This window comes from Pteronotus mesoamericanus, unplaced genomic scaffold (assembly GCF_021234165.1).
Source record: "Pteronotus mesoamericanus isolate MK-2021 breed Mesoamerican mustached bat unplaced genomic scaffold, CSHL_Meso_final contig_56, whole genome shotgun sequence".
In the NCBI taxonomy this organism is placed as follows: Eukaryota; Metazoa; Chordata; class Mammalia; order Chiroptera; family Mormoopidae; genus Pteronotus; species Pteronotus mesoamericanus.
The window spans coordinates 5,014,965-5,039,812 of record NW_026555201.1 but is presented as its reverse complement, the minus strand read 5'-3'; the positions used below and the strand labels follow the sequence as shown (position 1 = coordinate 5,039,812).

At 33.0% G+C, this 24,848-nt stretch overlaps 1 protein-coding gene and 1 pseudogene across 5 annotated transcripts in view; both read right to left on the bottom strand.

Annotated features, from left to right (window-relative positions):
• The window catches only part of USP15 (ubiquitin specific peptidase 15), a 115,057-nt gene that overhangs the window by 20,078 nt on the left and 70,131 nt on the right, over positions 1 to 24,848 (bottom strand). For 4 of the 5 annotated variants that reach the window (XM_054580024.1, XM_054580023.1, XM_054580026.1 and 1 more), the window contains one exon: positions 22,432 to 22,576. In XM_054580024.1, the coding sequence (XP_054435999.1) occupies positions 22,432 to 22,576 (145 nt within the window). Of the gene's footprint in view, positions 1 to 5,277; positions 5,340 to 22,431; positions 22,577 to 24,848 lie in introns of those variants that run through there. The other variant, XM_054580027.1, reaches the window with a different exon arrangement.
• Positions 7,426 to 9,195, bottom strand: LOC129075837 (ferritin heavy chain-like; annotated as a pseudogene).

The window sequence follows — 24,848 nt, the reverse complement described above, 5'->3', positions numbered from 1 at the left end:
AAGTTGATAATACCATATAATATGAACCCACTATAACTTTATCAGTTAGAGCTCTAGAGTCATTAAGTAGAATATATAATGAATGGCACAGACATACAGTCACAAAGGTAACTTTTTTTTTTGCTGCAGGAAGAGATTTGTCTTGGAGTCACGTGGCAAAATGCTTTTAAGTGAAGCTGGTTGTATGTAAAGCAGTAGCAACCCACTCTTATGAGAGTTTGGATTTGTATTAATGGAAATCAGAGGTTTTCAAAGCTAGCTTACCACTCATTTGGATTAAGTTAAATAGTCTTGATAGCTATGAAAGGTTCAGCCTGCTGGGTTCATGCTGGTAACTGGGATGGTATAAACTATGACTATATACCATGTACTGTTTGGCTAAAACTCCAAAATTAAGTATATTCAATTTTTTTAAATAATTGAGTTCCATTTTGTGGTTTCAATGATAAATCAATTTATGTTTACTCAATTAACCATAATATCTACTTTGGAATTTTTTATATAATAAAAATAACACTGTCCAAATTTGTAGTCTAACCCCTATGTCAAGGCAAAAGGAAGGATTGTTTTTATATCATGAAATTTGTCGTATAATTCTAAAGCAATGAAAACAGTATAAACAGTTAAAAATATTTGGGGTGAGCTATATAAGCTTTAAAATTAACATGACATTTTCAGCAGAAAAAAATTTTTATGTGAGCAAGAAGATAGAGGTAGGTTATAATACAGGAGACAATTAGGGAAAGGATACTTTTCTACCTTTCTTCTTAACTCCTTTTAAATCGCTACCTTTCATAATACATGCCTTCTGAGTTTCATTTTCTCTTTTCCTTTTGATTGTCCTCTTATAAACCCAGCACTACAGCTAGGACCAGATAACCAAGAATATACCGTGCCTACCCAGGGAATAAATGCCATCACTTGGTAGTATGATCTGACTTAGTACAAAGAAAATCAACACTAAATAGTCAATGAAGCAAAGGGGAGGTCAGACAGCATTTCCAACAACTATCAATTTGCTTTTCAAATTCTTACACTTGATCACAGCTCAGGGCTGTACTAAGAATATTCCACTACTCTCTCTAACACAGTTATACAAAAATAACCTAATTTATGGCTTTATGAAACACCTCAAAGAACCTAGTTGTGCAAACATAATTTCTGAATGTTGTTTTTACTTATTCACATGTATCCTTATCTTGCAAAGAGCTTCCAAATATAATAGAAAATGTCTTAGTTTTCTAGTAGCATCCAGAATGGTCTTTCTAAAATTTACATCTAATCATGTTCCTTGCTATAAATCCTTTAACAGCAATTTCGGATTAAAACTCAGCTCTTTAGAAGAGTCTATCTTTTGCCCACCTACATAGCCTCGTCCATTGCCAACACCTTTGCTTTTTAAAACTCCATCCCAGCCTTAGTTGATTACTTGTGACTCCATTCTCTCTCTGTTACGTTTGCAACATCACTCTATCTATGTAAAATGTACCTCCTTTGTTTTGCTTCCACTAAACCATCAAGAATCAGGTATCCTGTCTGGGAAGCCTTCCTTGACAGCGTTTCCTTCTGTACGTTTCCACATTGCTTAGCGCTCATTTCTATTACATCATTACTTTATAAAATATAGTATAACTAATTTTTAGTTTGTATGTCTTACCAAATGGACTGAGACCGCCATGAGAACAGAAATCATGAAATACTTTTGTGTCTTTCATACTGAGCACCCATGTCACTTAGCACATGTACAATAAATGTACACTTAATAAAAATGTTTTTGCTTATATTTACCAATGTATTTATCCTCTTGGTTTTTTTACTCTTTTCTTTCAATGTTTGGCACAGAGTACTCTAGTACTATGTGAGGCAATAACGTATTTGCTTATAATAAATAATACCAAGCTTCTTCAAGCCCTTCTACCGGAATACTATACCAAAAGAAGAACAGCACCTATTTAACTCCCCTTTGTTTGACTTTCATTCAATTCACTATTATCTTTGTAGTGTGTCTGCTTGGATATTTAAAAAGTCCCTGACACAGAGACCAGAGCTTATTTTCATAGTGACACATGCCAGTTTGTAACTGAATATAATTCAATGTTAACAAGCTAAACAAGAACAAAACACAGTTATAATAAGTAAATTCCCATCAAGATATAACCAATTTATTTTGAGATAAACCTTATATTTAAACCATTAAGTCTGAAATGGCCCCCAAAAGCACACTATTTGAATATAATGTTTTAAGAAACAAGCTATATTTTCTAAAAATTTGTACAAACACATGTATAACTACAGAAATTCAATAGCCAGTTTAATTGTTTTACTAATGCAGAGATCATAATAGTTTAAAAACTAAACTGATATCAGACTTTCCTTCCTCATCTTGAAAATACCACTCTTTTCTCATTGAAAATAATTTTATTCTGTGGTGGGCAAACAGTGCAATATACAGATCTTGCATCAGAGAAATGTACACTTGAGATTAAAAGAAAAAGATATTATTCTAGGAGTTACTATATTCTTGAAATTACATAAAGACCAATTAAAATATTAAAAGTTCTCATAACTTCTGACATAAACTTCAAGGTAAAATTGGAATATGGGTAAAACGACTAAAATATTTCTTTGCTCCTGGTGAAGTATTAAATGCCATCACTCTGGTAAAAGAAAGAAGGCCGTTTCATAAAGTTGTTCATGCAGATTTATTTGTAATTCATGTAACTCATTATTCAATATTTTAATGTGAGGCTGTCTTATAAAGACAACTTGACAAATATAAGATTATTGGATATGTAGTCTGGTGCTGTTAAATATATTTTAAACTAATTTTCATTACTTCAATAATAAAAATCATAACCAGAGTTTGAAGCACCTCTTTCAAAGATCCTTCTACTATAAAAAATACCACTTCTCTATCTGGGACTGTTTCCCAAACAATTCCTTTCTTAAGACACATATATATTAAAATTCATACATGTATTGACAAGGAACTTCCCTTTTTAACTTGTGAGATACTTTATTGAATAATATAATATGGATTAGAAATTACATGCAATGTGTTTTGCCTATGCAGATCTATCTCTTACTCTCAATGCTGCTTAAACTGTAAAATAGAACAGAACTCATCCCTTCTTAAAATACATGGTATTTCTTAGCAACAACTGGGAATACATGTGACAGTATCATAAAAACAAAAGAAATAATATAAACAGTATTTGTATGCTATTTTTGTGGCTACTTAAGAGTTTTGTGAGATTCTACTGGTCACTTGTCATTTTGAACTTCATCTCTGTTAATTCATTTGATTTCAACTGCCTGACACTGACAAATGCTAATTCTTCTGTATTACGGGGAGAACTAGCTCTTATAATTGGTCACAGAAAAAAATCTTATCCACATATAAAGTAATATGCCTGGATCATGCAATACATTATCATAAGTCGCATTTTGTTTATATCATAGTTAGGCCTAGAGTTGGTCCTAAAATTGAATGTAATTTTGTCAAATACCATGTTAAAAGTAAAGCAATAATCAGTCTAAAGAAAAAGATTCTGTACCAGTAGTTACAACTGTTAATGCAAAGAAGAAAAAGAAAAAAAACTTACATTAATGAACAGTAAAATGCACTCTTTAACTAAGCTAAATATTTCTATATTTAAATATTTTTTATGATCCCTAGGTAAGTAAATAATGTGCAAAACTGACAAGAGTATTTGAAGATTTAAGGATTACAAAACTAAATTTCGTATTTATTATATGGTAGACTTTTTGCATTCATTAATTTAGCCTTTGTGATGTAATGACTAGTTCCCTAACTGGAAGGTTCAGGACATAAGATGTTACGAAAAGCTGCTGATTCATAAAGAATGATGAAAGGGCTGGTGTATGTGTAAGCCAATCATTTTGTAAGCAGACACGACTGCTAAGCGTTCTTCAAAGTTGCTTCGTGGATCTCTACTTGTGTTTATACATGCCTATAAAATAGAAACCCTAAGTAATATGAGTATTCTTGAATGTAAATTTGAATTAGGATCTTAAGACATATTCTTTGGTTTACTATATTAAGACTGAGCCTTAGCATGTACTCCTCCCCTTCCTAGAACGCAGTTATTCTTTAACATTCATCACAACACCTCTTACAAATGTTACATATTAGCATCTCAGGGAAGAACTAATTATTTCTTCCTCTAGGCAAACTTTATACCTTGAACTCATTTATACTAAACTTATCTTAAGAGCAGAGTCCATGTCTTATTCTCCTTTGTACCTGAGGATGTAGCACAGCGCCTGGCATGTAACTTAATAAAGTGTGTTGAATGAAGGAAAACTTGCATGGTAGAGAGATTAGAGGCAGTCCTTACCGAGAATGAGAGCAGAAGGAAAACACTTGACTGAAGAAATCTGAATTGCACCTTGCTATGTAACTATAACCTATCTAAAAGTTCTACAACTCAAAAATAAAAGTCCAAATAATGCCTGAAGAGACTTGCCTAATAAGGAAAGTAACTAGTATTGTGAATGTTCCCCAAACTGTCAAGATAAATGCATATAAGTAAAAGTGAAGAAAAAGTAGTTAGAAATATATTTTTATGAACTCTTTTCCCCAAATCTTCAATATAGAACAATACATAGAAATTCTAAAGAAAATTCTTTAAATAATCAAATGTCTCATTGAGTAGACATTTTGCTATATAGTTCAATGCATATAGGCCTTTACTACCATTCATGAAGAATTTAAAAAAAAATGCATATGCCATTCCACTATTTTATAAAGTTTTAATTCTCTATGAGAAACTCTCTAGTTACAAATTTTCATCCTTAACCCAACTTCTTAAAGTTAGAGTATTATATAAAATAAAATTTTCCTTCATTCTTTATTTGGAAAGACTACAGTGCTTTGCACGTAACTTTTCCTTATACACATGCACAAATCCTGTTGCTCTTATATTACTTTCAAAAAGTTCCCCTATTAAGTTCTCAACATGACTGATGTTTCTAGAGCTCTCTGAAAAAATATAAGTGACTCATAGAGTCTTAATTTTGTATTTCACTATAAAGTTCTACATAGTTTTTAAAAAAACTAATGAAGTGAAATAGAGTTCTACTATATTGTCAAATCTCAACATGTTTTAGGAAATGAATAATTAGTAGCCATCCCAATAATTTGTAATGAATCTGGAATTTCCCCAGTACCTGGAAAATAGCCAAAGTAATCCCCTTCAAAAAGAGAAAGTTGTCTTTTGTAATGCTGAATATGAACCACTCCCTTTCTGTTCAGGTGCTCCAGAAGCCCAATTTTCAAGTGATCATGTATGCTCACTATTTTAGTAAACCGGTAACTAGAACAGGAAAGAAAACAAACTTAATTTTTGATTACCTAAAGCCTTCGAGTTGCATAACTCAATCTGTAACTGATCAAAATGTAATGCCCCTCACTACTTTTTAATAAAAAGTAGCTACACCTTCAACTAATTAATACTAAAAATCAAAACCCATTCTAAAGTAAGGAAACCATTTTATTATAATTTAAAAAATAAAACCCAAAGTAATCTATGGTTAAAGTAACCTCAGAATACCCATTTTTTCTGGATTGTAAGATTGGGCGAATAAAAATTTTCATATTTGCCATGTTACTCTTTTTCAATTTGTCAAGACAATACTATCAATATTCTGAAAAGATACTGTACAATCCTGAAACACTGTTAATACAGGGATACTGGCTACAGTTCTGTAATTAAATAGATGAGACAGGAAACTGATGAAGACTTTTAGAATGATAAACTACAAATATAAGCCTGCCCCTTGATCAAGTGGAGTTTAAAAACGAGCTCTTTTTAAGACCCTTGATGTTTTATCTTTTGTTAGTGTTTTTCCTAGGAAAGGCAAACCTTAATACATTTGAGAGATTAATTTGGAAGCTTTACCACCTATTCTGAAAAAGCAAATACAAAAATAGCTCTAGTTTTCTATTTTGCATTGCCATTCTTTCTTCAAGCTTTCTTTAAAGAACATATTTAAGTAAATAAAATATAAGTGAATATAACTTTCCTTTTATTTATTTAGTTTAAAAAAACTTATTTTAACTATGTTTCCCTCCCTCCCCCCACCAACTGGTCAGTGAAAAGAGAACTGGCGTATGCTCTACTTAAAATATTGGAATTTTACATAAAGTAGTTTTAAATGCAGAATTTTTGAACTGAACAGGAATGTTGTAACATTTTAACATATATCATGAATCTGGTCTATATGTTTAAGGCATAAATAAAATTAAACCTCATTTAAAGTCCCTGCTGTCATCCTTCCCTTCAAAGTCTATGGAATTTCTTCTCTACAGACAACTTGAATTCAGTAAAGAATATTATGAAAGCTACAGAAAGTATGAGAACTATTCAGAAATGTTTTGTAGGCTAGCAAAGAATTGCCAATGCTTTCTACCTCTTCATCTATAGAGACAAGGAGAATTCTAGGCATGTCAAAAAGACTACTGTTATTTGCCATGAGTAAATCATGTAATTAGAGATATCGGTGTTAAAAAGTCATAATTATGTAAAGACCATTGATTTTCATTTTAAAAACTAAATGAAGAAACTGGATAGAAGAACCATTTTCACTATAGATAAATTTGAAAGCTTCTATAATATCAACAACAATGCTATAAAGTTTCTGGTATGTGTATTTAAATGAGGTTTTAAAACTACTAAACTGTAACAGCAATTGTCTAATTTTTCTTTTTCTTTTAGAAACAGGGTATTTAATGAGGGATTTTAATTTTATTCACTTCATGGGAAGTTGCTAAAACCACACAGTTCTGACAACATTAATAAACATTAGGGTAAGTTATATTTATTTTAAAAATCTAAAGCTTATGAATTCAATTTTAATGTTTAGTATCTTATCTACTATCCCATTAATGTGAAACTGGCTTATAATGAAATAAATGTCAATATTTTAGACAAGTAAGATAGTCAAAGGGTTTAAGAAAAAACAATAGTTCTTTATAATTTTGTTTGTGTTTAGTCCCTTGTACTTAACAATCAGTAAAAAAAAAAATTTTAAGTAAGTGACTATTAGGAACTACGTGATTTGTTGATCTTTTAGTTCTCCTGCAGAGGCATACAGGAAGAAACAGAAAAAGCTTTTGAAACTTTAACTGATTTATCACATTCTTTAAGAGAAACCACCAAATCAAACAGTTCTCTATCATTTCATTACCCTGAGCCTGTATCTAATACTTAAGGTGAGCTGAAAAAGAAATTTAAAGAGCATGTGTATGACAGCATGAACCATGAAGATTTCTGATTATTTTCACATTCAAAAAGAACTTTAAATTTATATAAGCACTTAACAAATATTTATTAAGAACAGAAGATCATTTCAAGAGTCTCAAGAAGCATAGGAATAATGTTCTGAATTTTTTCCCCATGTCATTCACTGAAATCACTCAAGGAACTACTTGCATGGTTGCGGGGGTGGGGGTATGCTCTGCCAAGCTGTCATTAACATGGCAGCCCAGTCCCAGTGCCACAGCTCAGTTACACTGATGGAACATAAACTGTAGTATTTCTTGGACTTTATGTATATTGGTAGGTCTCTGATCCTTCAGTTGCAAGAAATAAATATACATATTATGTGCTATATTTCTTTTTAGAACTACTGTGCTCCTTTGGAGTTTTAAGAAAGCTCCAGAAATGCCATTAATCCAGTACTGGTCAAGTTACAAGCATTTCTGGTAAATTTTTTTCTTATTTTTTGTGTGATATATTACATTTATTGATTTGTGAATACTGTACCTTCCTGGCATCTGTGAGGTGAATCCCACTTGATCATAGTGGGTGATCTTTTTAATGTATATCTGGGTGTAGTTTGAGAATATTCTGCTGAGGATTTTAGCGCCAAAGTTCATTAGCGATATTGGCCTGTAGTTTTCTTTCTTTCTTGTGTCTTTATCTGTTTTTGAGATTAGGATGATGCTGGCTTCATAAGAAGAGTTTGGGAGTCTTCCCTCTTCTTGGATTCTTTGGAACAGTCTGAGAAGGACAGGGGTTAGCGCCTCCTTAAATGTTTTGTAAAGTTCTCCTTTGAAACTATCCAGTCCAGGTCTTTTGAGTGCTAGGAGTTTTTTGATTACTGCTTCAATTTTTTTTTTTAAATAGTGACAGATTTATTTTTTGTTATCCTTTTTTAAAATTTTCTCTTTTATTTTTATTTTATTTTATTATTTTATTTTGGGGGGGTATCAAATTACTTTATTTGAAAGAATGGTACAAATGAAGGACATAAGTGGATGACTGGTACAAGTTATAGAAAAGGTAACAGTAACTTGAACATGCACATACTGCTTTGGTGACCAGGGAAGTCACTCCCATGGCTGTGGGAAGGCAGTCTAAGGCTTGGCTATCTTTACTGTCTCCCAGAGTGTGCTAGTCAAAGAGATACTCTGCCATGCCAGATGCAGGGGTTCCCAACGTGTGCAAGTTAGTTACGTGGTCACCCAGTTCTTTGATGGATTTCACCTGCTCATCCAGGTAGAGTCTCAATGACTCATACCAATGAGGGTCATTTTTCTCAGTAGCCAGTTTGAGCAAGTCCAGCAGTGACTGATTCACTTTTTTCCAAGTGTAAGGCACACTCCATTGCATTCAGTCCATTCTCCCAGTCATCATGTTCCGGTTTCTTGATATCCCAAAGAAAGATTTGGCCAGGTGGTTGGTTCTGCAGCTTCATCAGTTTCTCAGCATGTTCCCTCTCCTCATGAGATTGGTGAAGAAAATTCCTGGCAAAGTTCTTCAAAGCCACTTCATCACAATAAAAGTAGTAAGACACAGACAGGTAGACGGAGAAAGCGTAGAGCTCCAGGTTGATCTGGTGGTTGATGGCAACCTCCAAGTCCTGGTGGTAGTTCTGGTGCACCTGCGAGGTAGACGTGGTCATGATGGGCACTGAGGACAGTCGGTTTCGCGGAGCTGGAGCAATGGCGGGGACCTTTAGGTGGTCCAAGGGTGCTGTGAGGTGGTGGCAGAAAGACAGATCTGGGCAGCTGGCTGGGATGGGGGTTGAGTGCTGGGTTCTGTTCAAGCACTGTTGAAGCAGGAAACCACAGCAACTCTCAGCGACTCTTTTACTGTTATTTTTTAATTTTTTATAATTTTTTATTGTTCCAATACATTTGTCTAATTTTTCTAAATTTTGAATTTTTAAATTCTAATTTTTTAAATCTAATTCGTCTAAATTTTTCTAATGCAGTATTTCTCAAACCATGTATGTGAAAGAACTACTTTTATTTTTTTTAAATTTCCAAACTGTCAAGACTAAAATACTTTGGTAAATACAGTAACAATGAACCACTAAGGAAATGAAATAAAAAAAACATACAAAAAGAAACAAAACCCCAAAGCCTCATTTTAAAAATTAGATTAATAGACATACAATTATCCTGTTAAACTGTTATAAAAGTTTTGGATCACTTATCTTAATTTCTGTACTTATTTTATTGCTGACCAGCACTGTCTCATTTATAGATACATTGTGAGAAACACTGTTCTAATGTACTTACTATTATCTGAGAGAATACCAAACATTGGGGATATAAAAGAAAACCAAAGATAGTCTCTCTACTTTCATGATTCTCACTAAGCAATAAATATTTGTTAGAATAAAAAGAGAAAGAAGATGGTGGGATGGGGAAGATGTAGGAAAGCAAACTAATGAAGAGAAGACAGCATACACAAAGAGGCTTGAAACTTAAGGAATTCCAAAAACCTTCAGTTTTGGCTAAAGAGATAGGTATGGTTCAGTTTGAATTTTATCCTGTAGGTGACGGGATGGGTTTTAAGCAAGGAAGTACAGATTTTCATTTGAAAACCATGACTCAAAGCAGCCTACTAAATAGATGGGAAGAGGACAAATGGTGGAACAAAGAGGTGTTTTAGGTTTATTTCAATAGTTCACACAAGAGATGTTCAAGCATGCAAACAGTGTACTGACAGGAGAGGAGAAAGTAAATAGAAGTAATATTGAAGAGGTGGTAGAATGAGCAGGACTTGGGCTAGTAAGCCTCAGGTTTTTCACATGAGTTACTGGATGGATGGTTGTACCTACAAGGGCATATAAGAATGAGGTCTCTGTGGAAGTATGTTCAGTCTTGAGTTACAGTAACTAAGGAGAGAGAATCATGGTTGAGAGAGATTTATGATTTGTCAATTCTAAGTAGATGCCAACTTTGCAAAGGTAAAGAACCCAGCAAACAGGAGGTCAAAAGTAACATTATAAAAAGTAATTTCTATGGGGTGGAATGACAGTCACAGTGATAACATAACAGCAGTTGATACCTATATGCTGCTTACTGTGTGCCAAGCACTTTATTCTCATTTAACAGATGAAGACATGAAGAAGCTTCATATCCAAGATCACACAATAGTAAGTGGCAGAGCTAGACTTTGAATCCAAGCTGTCAGTTTCCAAAATCCATGCTTTTAACTTCTATACTATGCTGCAGAGATGAAGACTACTGAAAAAGAGATGAAAAAGAAGCAGACCATCCTTCTCAAAGTTCCTTTACACAAACCTCACCCGCCACAGAGTTTAAAAAAGATTTAACCACATATATAGGCTGAAAGACAGACATTAACCAAGTGAGGTTGAAGGTACAGAAACATGAAGAGATGATTAATGGAAAAAGTCTCAGGGAAGGTAACAGAGGCCCCAGGAAGATGACAGAAACATTTTTGGTATAATTTTCAGTGAGTTTAAGAAGAATCTTAAAGTACATCTATCTTATTATTAAAAATTTCTTTTTAAACAACTTAACATTTTGTCAAAAATTTCTTTTGAAAAGTTACTGAAATCCTTCTCCTGGTACAGTATATAATGCTCAGAAAAGCCCTGGTCAATTACTAAATAATAATTCATAATACCTCATTTATATACCAAATCTGTAAAAATACACATACATACTCTCATGCATATATGAGGCAGGAATTAAAACCTCAGGCTTTATTTATAAAAAAGTGTGTATTAATTTTTGCATGTTTAAACTCAGTCATCTTCAATGTACTCTCTATTTGATACAATATACCTATTGAGACTTTTTTCCACTCCTCAAAGCAGTTTTTGAATTCATCGATTTTGATGTGTTTTAGTGTTTCTGCCATTTTTTGTTTCACCTCTTCCACACTGGCAAAACATTTCCCTTTGAGGACTTTTTCATTGGGAAAACAAAAAAAGCCACTTGGGGTGAGATTGGATTGAATGGGAAGGGTGAGGCATGGGGGTCAGGCCGTTTTTAGTCAAAAACTGCTGAACACTAAGTGCTGTGTGGGCAGGTGCGCTCGTAAATCATCTGTCGTGGAATGGGCAAACACACTGAGTTTTTAAAAAAAAAAAAAAAAAAGGTCCACTGAGGCCGAATGCAGACTGTCACAGCGCCAGCTGTCACACTGATACAGGTGGGTTCCTAGAACACTCGCCTATAGCAGGGGAAGCCTGTACTCCAAGGGGTCTGCCCTCCAGAAGATAATTGTCTTTTTTTGACGGGGGTTCCCCCCTCATATACATAATGAATAGGTATGGGTGTATGCATATTAGTGTGTTATGTGTCAATGATTCAGTTTATATTCAGAGCAAAATCTCTCTAAATGAAGGCCAGAGAAATATTTTTAATTATATAGATGACATAATTATAAAACAGTGATTTTCCAGTCATCTTTGATATAATTACTTTGGGAGGCTATAGTTTGCTCCTTTGATATTGTCGAGGCTTAAGGTATTTTAGGTACTTCTCTTTTTTAGAGCTGGTATATATATGAAAAAGCATCAATATCTAGCACACAGGAGGCAACAGTATGTGTTCATTGAGTGTATGAACACTATGTTTTGTTATGGTAAAACAGATTCTGTGGTGGAAAAGGCCTAAGTTATGTTACAGTTGTATCTCTAGTAATTCATTGCTATTTTTATGAGTACATGATCACAACATAAGTCATAATGAATAATGCACTTTACCAAATAAAATCAAGACCCAACTCAAATGTCACCTCCTTGGTGAAACCTTACTTATCTCCCAATGGCTTTTTTTGTCTCCACAACACTGGCTGACCATGAGTATTACCATATTTATTTATATGTCTATCTTATTCACTACACCATGACTTCTAGAGGATAGGCACTGTCTTTTTCAACTCTGTATCAATAATATCCAGAACAATACTTGGCACACAATAGAGAATTAACAGATGTCTATTGGATTAGCTACATAAATTCACCTAATAAAAACAAGAAAACTGGTTTAGTTGCTCTAATTCCTTTGCACCTTTCTCTCTGTAATCCAAGATAAACCCATTTATTGTATGAACTCAATCTTCTATTTTATGTACCATGTAGCTAAATGCTACTAGAGAATATATCAAGTGAACAAATTTATACCATTCTAAATAAACCTCCAACTTCAGATGAGATTGCAATATTTCCAAGAAATTTACTTTCATTTTTAGCTAATGACCTGGTCTTACATTTTCAGGATAATGGAAGTCATCACAAGATTCTAGAAATTGGCATTCATAATTACTTTCTTCCTTCCTGTTGCAACAGTAGTATCTTTACTGCATTCAAATGTATTTGTAAAGCTTAGTCCTGGGATGACTTTTTTATAGATGTTCTCATTTAGATGTAACATTTTCCCTAATTCTAAATACAATCTACAACAGCTACACTTGTTTCCAATCTAGGCCCTGGTCTGTATTTTATACTAGAATATACACCTGCCTATGACATATTTGTGTGGATGTTTCATGGGTGTCTCAAACTGTATAGGCCTAAAATTAACTCATAATCTTCTCCTCTACTTCTCCAATCGTGTCCCTTCCCCTACTACTCCGATTTTTATTAAATGGTCATCATGGCTATCATTATGATGTACAAGTCAGAAACTAGAGACACATTTGTGATTTCCTTCACTTTTCATTAACTGCCTTCTACATGCCAGACACTGTTCTAGGTAACGGGGTTATAGGAATGATTAAAACGATGCCCCTGAGCTCATGTGGCATGTATGTGCATTGGAAATAGAGGGAGGCAGAGAGACAAAATCCCAAATAGATATGAGGGGGGATCCCCCCCCAAAACCCAGAATTATCTTTGGAGGGCAGGCTCCTTGTAGTACAGGCTTCCCCTGCTAGGTGACTGTTCTAGGAACCCATCTGTATCAGTGTACCAGCTGGCATTGTTGTGAGAGGCTGCGTTTGGCTTCAGTGGATATTTTTTGTTGTTGTTGAAGACTCAATGCGTATGCCCTTTCTATAATGGGTCATTTACAAGAGCACCTGCCCACACAGCACTTAGTGTTCAGCAATTTTTGACCAAAAATGGCCTGACCCCCATCCTCTACCCTCCCCATTCACCAGATCTCACCACAAGTGACTTTTTTTGTTTTCCCAGTGAAAAACGTCCTCAAAGGGAAATGGTTTTACCAACATGGAAGAACTGAAACAAAAAATGGCAGAAGCACTAAAAGACATCAAAATCGACAAGTTCAAAAACTGTTTTGAGCAGTGAAAGAAATATCTAGATAGCTGTAATGCATCAAATGGAGAGTACTTTGAAGGTGACTTGACTTTAAACATGTAAAAATAAATACACAATTTTTAATAAATAAATTCCAGGTTTTTTTTGGTCTCCCCTTGTACAGGTCATAATTGATGTATGTAATGCAGGCAGGGCAGTATATAGAGTAAATAGGTAGGGATCTGACTGGTAACAGAAATTTAAAGGAAGTGAAAGAGCAAGGATATGAATATTTGGAGAAAAACCTTCCAGGTAAAGGAAATTTAAAGTTGAGAGACCCTGAGTAAGAAACATTCTTGGCAAGAGGGTTAGTGAGGACAGAGAAAAGTGAACAAGGAGAAAAGTGGTAGGAAACAATAGAATAGGGGGCTGGATCATATAAAACCTACATTACCTTTTAAGGACTTTAGCTTTTGTTAAATGAAATGAAAAGGCATTTTGTGTTACAGACAAGGAGTAACAGGAAATGCCTTCAGTCTGAAAAGAATCGCTCTGGCTACCCTTTTGAAGACAGACCACAGGGGTTAGGGGTTTAAGCAGAGAAATGAGCCAGGAGATAACTGCAGTAATCCAGATGAGATGATGACAGCCTCAAAACTTCAATGCTTTTATAATATATTAAAATCCAAATTCCTCCCACATGATCTGGCTTTTGCTTACTTCTTCAAAATACCACTCCCCTTCAAATATTATTCCACAGGTTACCTATCTTTTGGTTCCTCAAACTTGCCCATTATTAGGGTCTTTGCACATGTTGTTTTTCTAACATCAACTCTCCCTTGCCTAACTGATACCTATTATTTGGTAATAGCTTAAAGGTTACTTAAATGCCCAGTATAAATTAGGTAATCAAGTTATTTTTATTTACTCACAGCACTCCATATTTTCCTCATCACGATGCTTATCATAATTCATGATTTATTTGATGTTTATCTTCCCTACTAAACTCCATGGAAACATCTATTTTGTTCACTCTGGTATAATTAGTACCTATCAGAGTGAAAGGCGCTTAGCAGGTCCTAAATAAATATTTGTTGAATAAATGAATGGATACTTCACATAAGACTATCTGGAAAAAAGAAAATTACTCAGCTTGATCACCCACAATATTCTGAAGATAATGCTGTGAAAAACTTCAAGTTGTTACATATAAATTTCATCATCAAAGGACGAGAAATATCCATCAGTGATATTCAGAAGGATGAAAACAATTCCAAAAGTTCTTGAACTGTTTAACACTCTTACCATTGAAAAAGTGTATATATAATATAACCTCTTAGGTAAACTGTTTTGAACTATACAACAATCACTCTACTTTATGGAAGTGGAAGCATCTTGTATAATGGGTACCATATATTTGGCATAAACTTGAGCATATTTTTGAGCAATATTAACTTTATTAGCACATGACAATGTTATTAAACTTAATCCCACTAAACTGAATGCATAAAAATGGTTAAAATCATAAATTTTGTTATGCACATTTGACCAAAATAAAACATTTTAAAGCATTTCTTGTAAGTTGATTAGTACAATTTTGAATATAATCTTAGAATGTTCTGAATACAGAACATTCTATTATGTTTTAACTCATTCATTAATTTGTCTTAGTGAACGATAAGTCACTTAAACTTCTCTTGCCTCAGTTTCATTATGAGTGAAACAAAAATACCTTATGCCTTTACTCAAACACCTCTGTGAAGAGAAATTAAAAAACAATCATATGAAGAACAACCTGCCCTATGAAAAGAAGGATACTATTATTATCAGAGGCCACAGGTTTGTTACTGGGCTGTTAATATTTTAATGAGTTTCTAAGAATTAGTAATTTATTTTAATTATTATTAATTAAAGCAATGGTTCTCAGTAACCAACTCACTGACCCCTACCTCTGCCCGGTACAGTTTACAAATCATTGTAAAGGGCTGACTGATAGCATTGAGCAATAGATTTCTATATATATAGTACTAAAAGAATATTGAACTATTCATTTATTATTGGCAAAGTGACAATACTAATAAAGTTAATCATGGGCAATGAGCATCACCATAAACTATTTCTACTCACAGACTAATATAAAGAAGATGATCTTAAGATAAATGACATTAAAGACTCAATAGATGAGGGACTTTTAGTAATAAATATAGCAACTTCAGCTGACTGGAGTTTAAATGTATACATTAAAACAAATACATAAAAGAACAAAACAAGCCCTTAATTGGGATTTAACATGGCTTTTCTTTTTTTTTTTTTTTAAGGCTCTTAATAGAGCCTTATCCTGAAAATAGAAGTTCAATAAAATAGGAAAATAGAGTTCAATATCCTGTATTTTCTAGTGCCACCATTCAATAATACCAATGTATAATTTAGACTATAAGCCTGACACATTTTAGAAAGGTTCAATCATAAAATGTTAATGATGTTAGTATACATTTTAATAAAGGAGGAAAACAGAAAAGATTTGACATCAAAGAAAACAAACTGTTTTGATTTTTAGGTAATAAAAGTAAATTCAGACCACTTTTTCTTTCCCTTTGGTTTTTCAGAGGGCAAATTTGTAGTTACCATTATAAACTACTGATTGACACTTCTCATGTCTTCCTTTTACAATTAAAAATCATTCAAACAATTATTAAAATGAACACAAAATACTTCAGTCTAATCATTTCGATAACTGTTACATGATCACTGTAAGTAATCCTAACTAATGAGTATATATTATATAAGTGTTGATCTTTTACAGCCAGAGTACTGTAAAACACTTCTGTATTAGAACCATATGTACTTACTTACAACTCCTTGAAAAACCCCCTCTATTTCCCTGTATTCTATACTCAGGCCATCCTACTATAGAATTAGGGACAGACAAAATATTTAAGTCATTATTATCAAAAAAAGAAGCATTAATCCTACAGAAATTTGTTTATTAATTCAGAAGAATGTGAAGAGCTGACAAATAAGGTTGTTCCCCCCTGTACCTGAAGCTAAGAAAGGCATGCTTTCATGACAAAAGAAAAACCAAAACAACTCATTATTAACCAAGTTACACAGGTACAAGGCATTCTTTTAGAGACACAATTCTCCCTCAGTTATAAAAATAAATCCTTGAAGAGGATTTCTACATAAATTCTTCCCCAAATATAATCTGCCTGAGAATCCAGATTCTTTTTTATCATTCCGATTTCTCTTTTAAATGCGATACTCTTCCCTTACCATAAACAATGGGAAAAGTAAAAACATTGGTATTTGTGTAGAGAAAGTGAATGGTTCTAATACAAGCAAGGCAGTTTCCCTGTCTTTACTTTTATCAAAATGGAAAGAAGACCTGATCGAGCTGTCATTTGTTTGATTTAACATATTTTTGATGACGGTATACCATGTAATTTTTGGTACATAATATGGAAGAAACTCAAATAATTCTGTTTGATTTCTTGGATTAGAGAAAAATATGCTTTTGAAAGAAATACTTAAAATTTTTAGTCACCCACATTCTCGCTTTATCAGAAGAAGCAAATTTCCTCCAAGATCCTGTTTTTTAAAATTCTTATGTCTCAGGGTTTAACTGTTTTTTTCTTTCTTTTTGATGGAAATTACACTCATGTATTTAACTACCAGTGTGGTTAATTGAATAAAATTAGAAAGCTTCATGTTAAATTGGGCTTCCAAGAATTTGTTCCAATAAATGTAAAAACAATGTCTTAAGTGAGAGTAGAAAAGCATTATATTAAATATATTCAAAGCTATGAAATACTGGAACATAGAAATAATAGCTTCAGTAATGATTTTCTCACTGTTTTACAACGAAATGAGAATGTAGTTTCTTAAAAGAACGTTATTTCTGTGTAGTATTATTCATTCTCTTCAATTAAGTCTTTAAAAAAACTTTAAAACTTTCTATTTAACATTCTTCTGAATTTACTGAATACATTTTTTCCTGATTCAAGAGATCACAGAAAAAAAAAGTGACTTTAAAAATACTTGGAATCACAGCTGATTTTACATTGTATGACAGGAATAATAGGTCCTTGATTATAATCATTTTTTTTCAATGACTTCTTAGGTCTATTTAAGAAGCCCTATTACTTCCAAGTAAAAAGTTTGAAAACAACTGTCTTATGCCATGCTGCTTTCCAGTAGAAAAGACCATATCACTCCCCTGCTTCAAATCCATCTGAAGAGTTGCTTCTTCCAGGAAGCCAATCATAAGCCTCCTAGGCCTTGACAATGAAAAAGACAAGGTTGGAGTGCTCCTGAATCTACTCAACTAATGCTCTTTAGAATGACATCCAATTAAAAAGAACTAGACATTTTCTCAATGGAGTAATACATTTAGGGGACTAGAAAACTATTTTGTTAACTGTACCACGGGGGCATGGTACCCCCGGGGGACACGGGGGGGTATGCCTGCAATCATAACTACTCAGGACGTGGAGGGCAAGGGTAACATGAACTCAAGAATTTTGAGTTCCCTGTAGATTGAATATTCATACACGATTTCTTGTTATTGTATCTCTTGCCTATCGGTTTACCTAGGGAGAACTAAACTAACACAGTTCAGAAAACTTATCATCTGATAAATACCATTGTTGAATAATACTAAGTGAAAAAGAACTAAAAGTACATTCAATTCTTTCTTCATTCACTAAGTGCAGCCAAGGCAGAATAAGACCTGTAGGAAAGAACTAATATAGGGGCTATGCAATTCAGAATTTTTCCAGAGTCACTCTGCTGAACTCCTTGAATTTAGAAACAGATGAAATAATAACAACCTAATACATATACCTAATTCTTTTATGATGTGCCAGTCATTATCCTAGGACCTTTATATTCACCAACTCACTTAAGACTCACAAAACTCTTAATTTTTTATTATTTTCCTCATAAGAAAAATGAGTTATAAAAATAACTTGTATAGGATAACACAGTTAATAAGTAAGAGAGACATGTGTTTAATCCAGGCAGTATAATTCCATAGTCGGTGCTCCTAACCTATGTTATTAATTTTTGATATGTTCTTTTCTTTTTTATAGCCAGAATATGGTTTTTAAGCTATTCTTTGAAGACTTAAGATTCCGTGAGAATGCTTCTTGGGTCACTAAGTAAAGTAGCAGAAAGCTGATGGACTCTGGGCACTTCATCCAACCAAAGCAATTTCACTACTTCTGTTTAAATATAGATGATGCAATTAAGCTTTTCACAGTAATAATTGAAATTTTTTTCATGCCAAAAAGGAAAAAAATTAAAAATTACAATATCTAGATTATAATCTTCATAAGGTAAGAATCTATTGTCCAAAAGCATAAAACATTTTTGACCTTATATAAATATAAACTTAATAAATTGAAACTATATGATAGTACTATACTCATCAGAAAAACTTAATACCTTTATATCAGAGAAACTCTTAAACACCAATATAATTAAATTGAATAACATAACATTGAAACACACCTAGTCTGGTATTTTTTAATTTTTAACAATGAATGATCAAAAGAGTTCATTACCTTAAGGCTACTGATGGATTAAGCATAACTGATTGTCTCATACAAAAAAAATAGGTTTACTTTTCATACTCATCTGTTTTTAGATATACGAATACTGTGTGATGTACTAACATGACCACTCACATGTTTAGGATTACAAAATTAATATAATAAATTACATTAAAATTTAAATTATCAGTATAATGTTATTTTGTAAAATTTTCTGATATTCATGAATTGTCTTCTATTTCACAGAAGTTATAAAAAAATTTGGGAAAAAAACTACTCTATGAGTTATCTTTTATCATTTTCATCTGGACCTAAGAACTTACATGTGTGTTTATAAAACAGAGCGAAAGGCTACTACCATCACTTTATATTCCCTCTTATTTTGACTTTTCAGGTTGAGAATTTACACGTAAATCAATTAAAAAGCAAAGAAGAGTTAAAAAAATAAAACTGAAGCGCTAGTTTTTCTAATTCTGGATTTGGATTAAAAGTCAAAAGTAGAAAAAATAAAAACTCTTATTTTCTCTTCTCCAATTGCTTGGAGAGTTTTATTTTAGAGAAATACAATTTCCAAACAAGATACAGAAATATATCCAATGCTTAAAATACTTTATTGAAATTTCATTAAAGAATTTTTTTTACTTTATGATTATTGTCAGAAAATAACAAACTATCACCCAAACAAACCTCACTCTCATGGTTATCTCTCAGCTAAATTAGTACATGCAAAGGTGAAACATATTAAGAGAGAGAGACAGCATTACATCTACCAATTTACTGTAATGAAATTGCTGTGAGCAGTAGCAAAAACTAGTAAAATGAAGTTTCTGATACCTTAAAACATATATAAAAGGCCCTGGCTGTGTAACTCAGCAGGTGAGAGCATCACCCTTGTATGACAAAATTGTGGGTTCGATCCCTGGTCAGGGCACATATGAGATTCAACCAATGAGTGCATAAATAAGTGGAAAGACAAACTGATTTCTCTCTCCCCACCCTTACTCTTTATGTCTAAAATCAGTAACAATTAAAAAATTTAGGAAGTTAAATGTCAACCCTAGCTCAATATAGTCGATCAGATGATTTTTAAAATATTTAAAAATGTATTTATTTACTTAGAGAGGAGAAAAGAGGGAGAAAGAGAGAGAAACATTAGGCCAGAGAGAAACATCAATTGGTTGTCTCTCACATGTACTCAGACAGGAGACTTAACATACAGCCCAGGCACGCTCCTGAATGAGTAATTGGGTAATTGAACTGGTGACCTTTGGCTCTGTGGGATAATGCCCATCCTACTGAGCCATACTGGTTAAGGTGAATATTGAATTTTAACACTCATTTTTGAGAAATTACATTTAACCATATGGAGACAAACATTATACAGACTATATCAAAGGCACAGGAAACTAGAATGCAGTGTTGCCTTAGAAGGAATGCAACCCAGAACCTCCCATGAATGCTTAACATGAATACCCTTGTTTTCTTCTGAAAGACCCAAATATTTATTGCCTATGATGTTAAAGCATTTTCTTAATCCTTGTGAAAAAGCATCAGTACTGGTTTTCTATACTAGAATATTTCTTTAAAAGTCTCTTGAACCAAAGTAACTTTGACCATTTATATAAAACATTTTCCAGAGATGGAACTAGAGAGGATTTTCAGTGACCAGGCAGGGTAGTCCAACAGATACACACAAAAAATTACAACTTGTCTGACCCATCCCTATCCCTGAAGGTTCAACCCGATGCACTTTACTTTGTTATCTAAGTATAATTATTAGGATAATATGCTTTGGCTTGCTCTTCTCAAATAAGTTCCTTTTCTCCTCTTCCAGAAAAATAAAAATAAAAATTTAATTTTTATTTAATTAGTGGTAAGACTTCCAAGAAAGAACAATTCTGAGTAAAATAACTTACATTAAGGTATAAACAATATTACTCATCAAAGAAGTTTTAAAGAAAGAGTTTATTAATCTACACAGTATCTACTGGATAGGTTATTTCCTGAATGGCTCAACTCTAAACCAAGAAATCAGAAAATAACCAATTATGACCCTCTGTGCATTTCTAAAAGATTGCTAACTCCTGGTTTACAGAGTCATGACAGTTTAATTCTAATTTCCCAAGAATGCTACAAAGACAATGGTTAATTTAGGGAATAACTGGGTTAACAACAATGTACAAAAGGGTTTATTTAGAATTTTTGATGGTGAACAGTCCTATACTTTCCTTAGTCAAAAAGATATGCAATAATGTCCTTATTAATCCATACTCTGCATTTAATCTTTATCTTTTTAATATATAACTTTTATTGTATATGTATTATTCCCATTACCATTTAGTCCCCTTATACTTCCTTCCCCCTAGGAATCAACACACTGTCGTCCATGTCCATGAGTCCTTTTTACCTTTTGCTCAGTCCCTCCATCCCCTAACCGCCTCCCCCCTCCACTAGCTGTTCACCTGTTCTCCATCTAGGAGTTTGTCTCCTAGGCATAGTAGATTCAGTATTAAATGTGAATAGAGAACAGAAAAACTGACAGATTTAGAAATAAAAATTCAGAAAAAAGAGAAGACTTAACAGAAAAAAAATATCAAAAACAGTATACCATCATTTTGGGCTTTTGAAAAAGAATTTTATTTGTGAAAAAGGTAGTAAATAACCAGCTCTAATTCTATACACAGTGACAGTGATATTAAAATATATATGGATCTTGTTATTTCAAAATCCATCAATGACATAAATATTTAACAAGTTAAGCTGGAAGAGGGTATAGATGGAAAGAAAAAAAAGGGAACCTCCATGGAGAGACAAAGGGAAAAAAAGGGCAGTGATCTCTTACATCCCCAAATTAAAGATCTTTAAGAGAAAGTGATGTGTTAAAACAGTTTACAAAAAGGGGTCCATAAAATTTTCTAATTTTTAAAATTTTAATGTCACATGATGGTTAAAAAAGATTTAAACGTAATTTTATTAAGAGTTACAGGATTGGTGACCATAAAATATTTACTCTCTAACATTCCCACCAATGTCCAAAAACATGCAAGGGACTTCTACTGAATATGCAGAGATCTCACTAGCTTTCTTTTTTTTATCAGAGAGCCTAAGTTTTCTGTTTGGAATTACACTTTTGCATGAAGTGATATTTAATGTTCTATTATATGGGAATCAATCATATGCCACCTTATTGAGGAACATGATACTGACATTCTACTACCAGCACTAGAATGAATGAGTCAAAAGTGTATGCTTAAATATTCTATGTAAAAAGAAACTCTCAAAGCACATATAATACTCATGTGATATGTAAAACCCAACTACTCTTCTTGTATTGCTGATTTCTACGGAACACACAAGTTTCACATTGTTTGGAAATACCTACCTGAATAGCTGAGTTCATGAAACACGTATTTCCCAAGTTACTTAGGCCACAGAGGCCTGGCTGTTCATTGTTTCTTCCAGGTTCTGAATAATCATAGTTCTTATAAGCGGTATATGATGGGAGACAATAATTTGAGTTTTTCACACTGGAAGAAAACAAAAAATATTTTTCACAATGCACCCAATTATTACAATATAGTTATAATGAACAGAGTATTGTAAACCTATTTAAGGTAGGCGGTCAGTCATTAAACTTTTAATAAAGCACTTAACTTAGGTTCTTCTTAAGACATGAACCTAAATCAAAATACTCCATTAATTAAGATACTATTCATCCAATCAACAAATACTGTGTCATATACCACACCAACCAAAACAAACCACTATTATATCTTTCTACCCTTGATTAACTGGAGCAGCTTCATAGCTTGCTCCATTCTTCACTGCTCCATCAAATTTAAAACATTCAGATTTTAAACACCACCCGCAGCAATAAATCATCTCATTTATGTCCCTTTTCCATTTTGCTACTGTAAGAGAACAGTAGAAACATGAGGAGTTATACTTTAGTTACAAGTGAGAGCAGAATTTACAAGGCCTCTATGACATCACTGTTCTGAAGATTCTATTTATAGCTTCTATGCTAGACCAGCAAAATCTAGTACTCAAATGTGGAAAAAAGCCAGGGGAAATCAGGAATGAAAAAATAAAATGAATCTAAGCAAGTGTATTCCAGTATTATTTGGCTTCTCTTTCTTTTAGTTAGAATAATACAGTTTATTTAACTAAATAAATATAACCTCAGGATAATTTGTACTATCAGTATAATAAACACTAATCTTAAAAAAAAAATAATCTACAATCTTAGTGAATCAAGGTAATTTTAGAAAAAAGAAAAGTCAATCAGTTAAATATTTGTTCTTTTCTTTTTTTAAAGGTTTTATTTATTCATTTTTAGAGAGAGGAAGGAAGGGAGAGAAACATCCATCGATGGCTGGGCCTGCAGCCCAGGCACGTGTCCTGACCGCGAATTGAACCAGTGAACTTTCGCTATGAGGGATGACGCCCAACCAAAGGAACCACACAGGTTAGGGCCCCTCTTTCTTTTTACATGTAAAAAAATAATAATTTTCTGGAAAAGTATGGATTCTCCCTTAATTTTTAACAGATTATCTTGGAAAATATTTATGATGGATACTTTGTATATAATTTAAAAACATACGTTCAGTTTTTTTTATTCATTAGTACAAACCTGAACAAGACTTAAGGTAATTCTCTAAAAGCAAATGATGATGTAAATAATAAAGAAAAAGTTACAAATAAACATGACAATCTCAATTAGATATAATTTGTATTTTTTAAAAGTTGTTTTTACTTTTAATTTCAAATATGTTGTTATAGCTTCTATACTTCTACTTTATTACTTTAACAGTTTAAATGGACTGTGCCACAGCTGTTCTAACAAAGCCTTTAGTAAATACACACATACCCCCCAAGAAGCTGAACAGGTAAAACACACAAAACCACATTAACCAAAATTATACACTCAATGCTAGCCCACTAATATATCTGCTTTTAAGAAAACACACCCCTCCATCACAAACAAAAAGACTGACTCCCTGACTAAAAAACAATCCATCCTGGGACTAAACAAAAGTAGCATAGTCCAAAGAAATACAACCTTGATCATTCAATTCAGAATTGCTAGTCTCGCAGCCCTGTGTATATTTAAACTAAAAAAAAAGTACGAAACAAATAGAATTCAAGCATCTTCTGGTTTTTGCAGATCGTTAACTTTATAATTAATATTTTATTTTATATTTCCAGTAATTAATAAAGTACAAGGCACCTATTAGCAATTCAGTATGTTCACTCAACGACTGATGATTGAATTCTTGAATCTAACTTCAAAGACATGCAACAAAAATTGAATCCTGTTTTTTTAAAAAAATTTTTATACGTAGTGCTAATAATCAAGGTCTGCTATGTTCTAAGAAAGAGGCAAGGCCTATATTTTGTATACATTCTCCACATAAAAAAACATATTCTGGGTATTAAAATATAAAATTTAAGCAGTCTACAAGTATACAGGGAAGGTCTGCCCAAGTGCACGCTCATGCCTACACCTACACACATGCGCGCACACATACACAAACATGCATGCAAGTGAAAAGACTAAAAGCACATTCACATGCTTATTCTGTAAGAATATTTTCAGATATCTGTTTCTCCCACACATAACACAAACGGATGCTGGAAGCTCTATTCTTCTTTGTGGGAAGAGGATGTGATTTGCTGCAATAGCTTTTCCTATTTACTGAGAAATGAACAAAAAACTTATTTAACAAATGCAGTTTTTGCTCTTGTCTTAAAACCTGAGAATCCTTAAAGAATTTCTACATTTCAGTTTAAGTGACA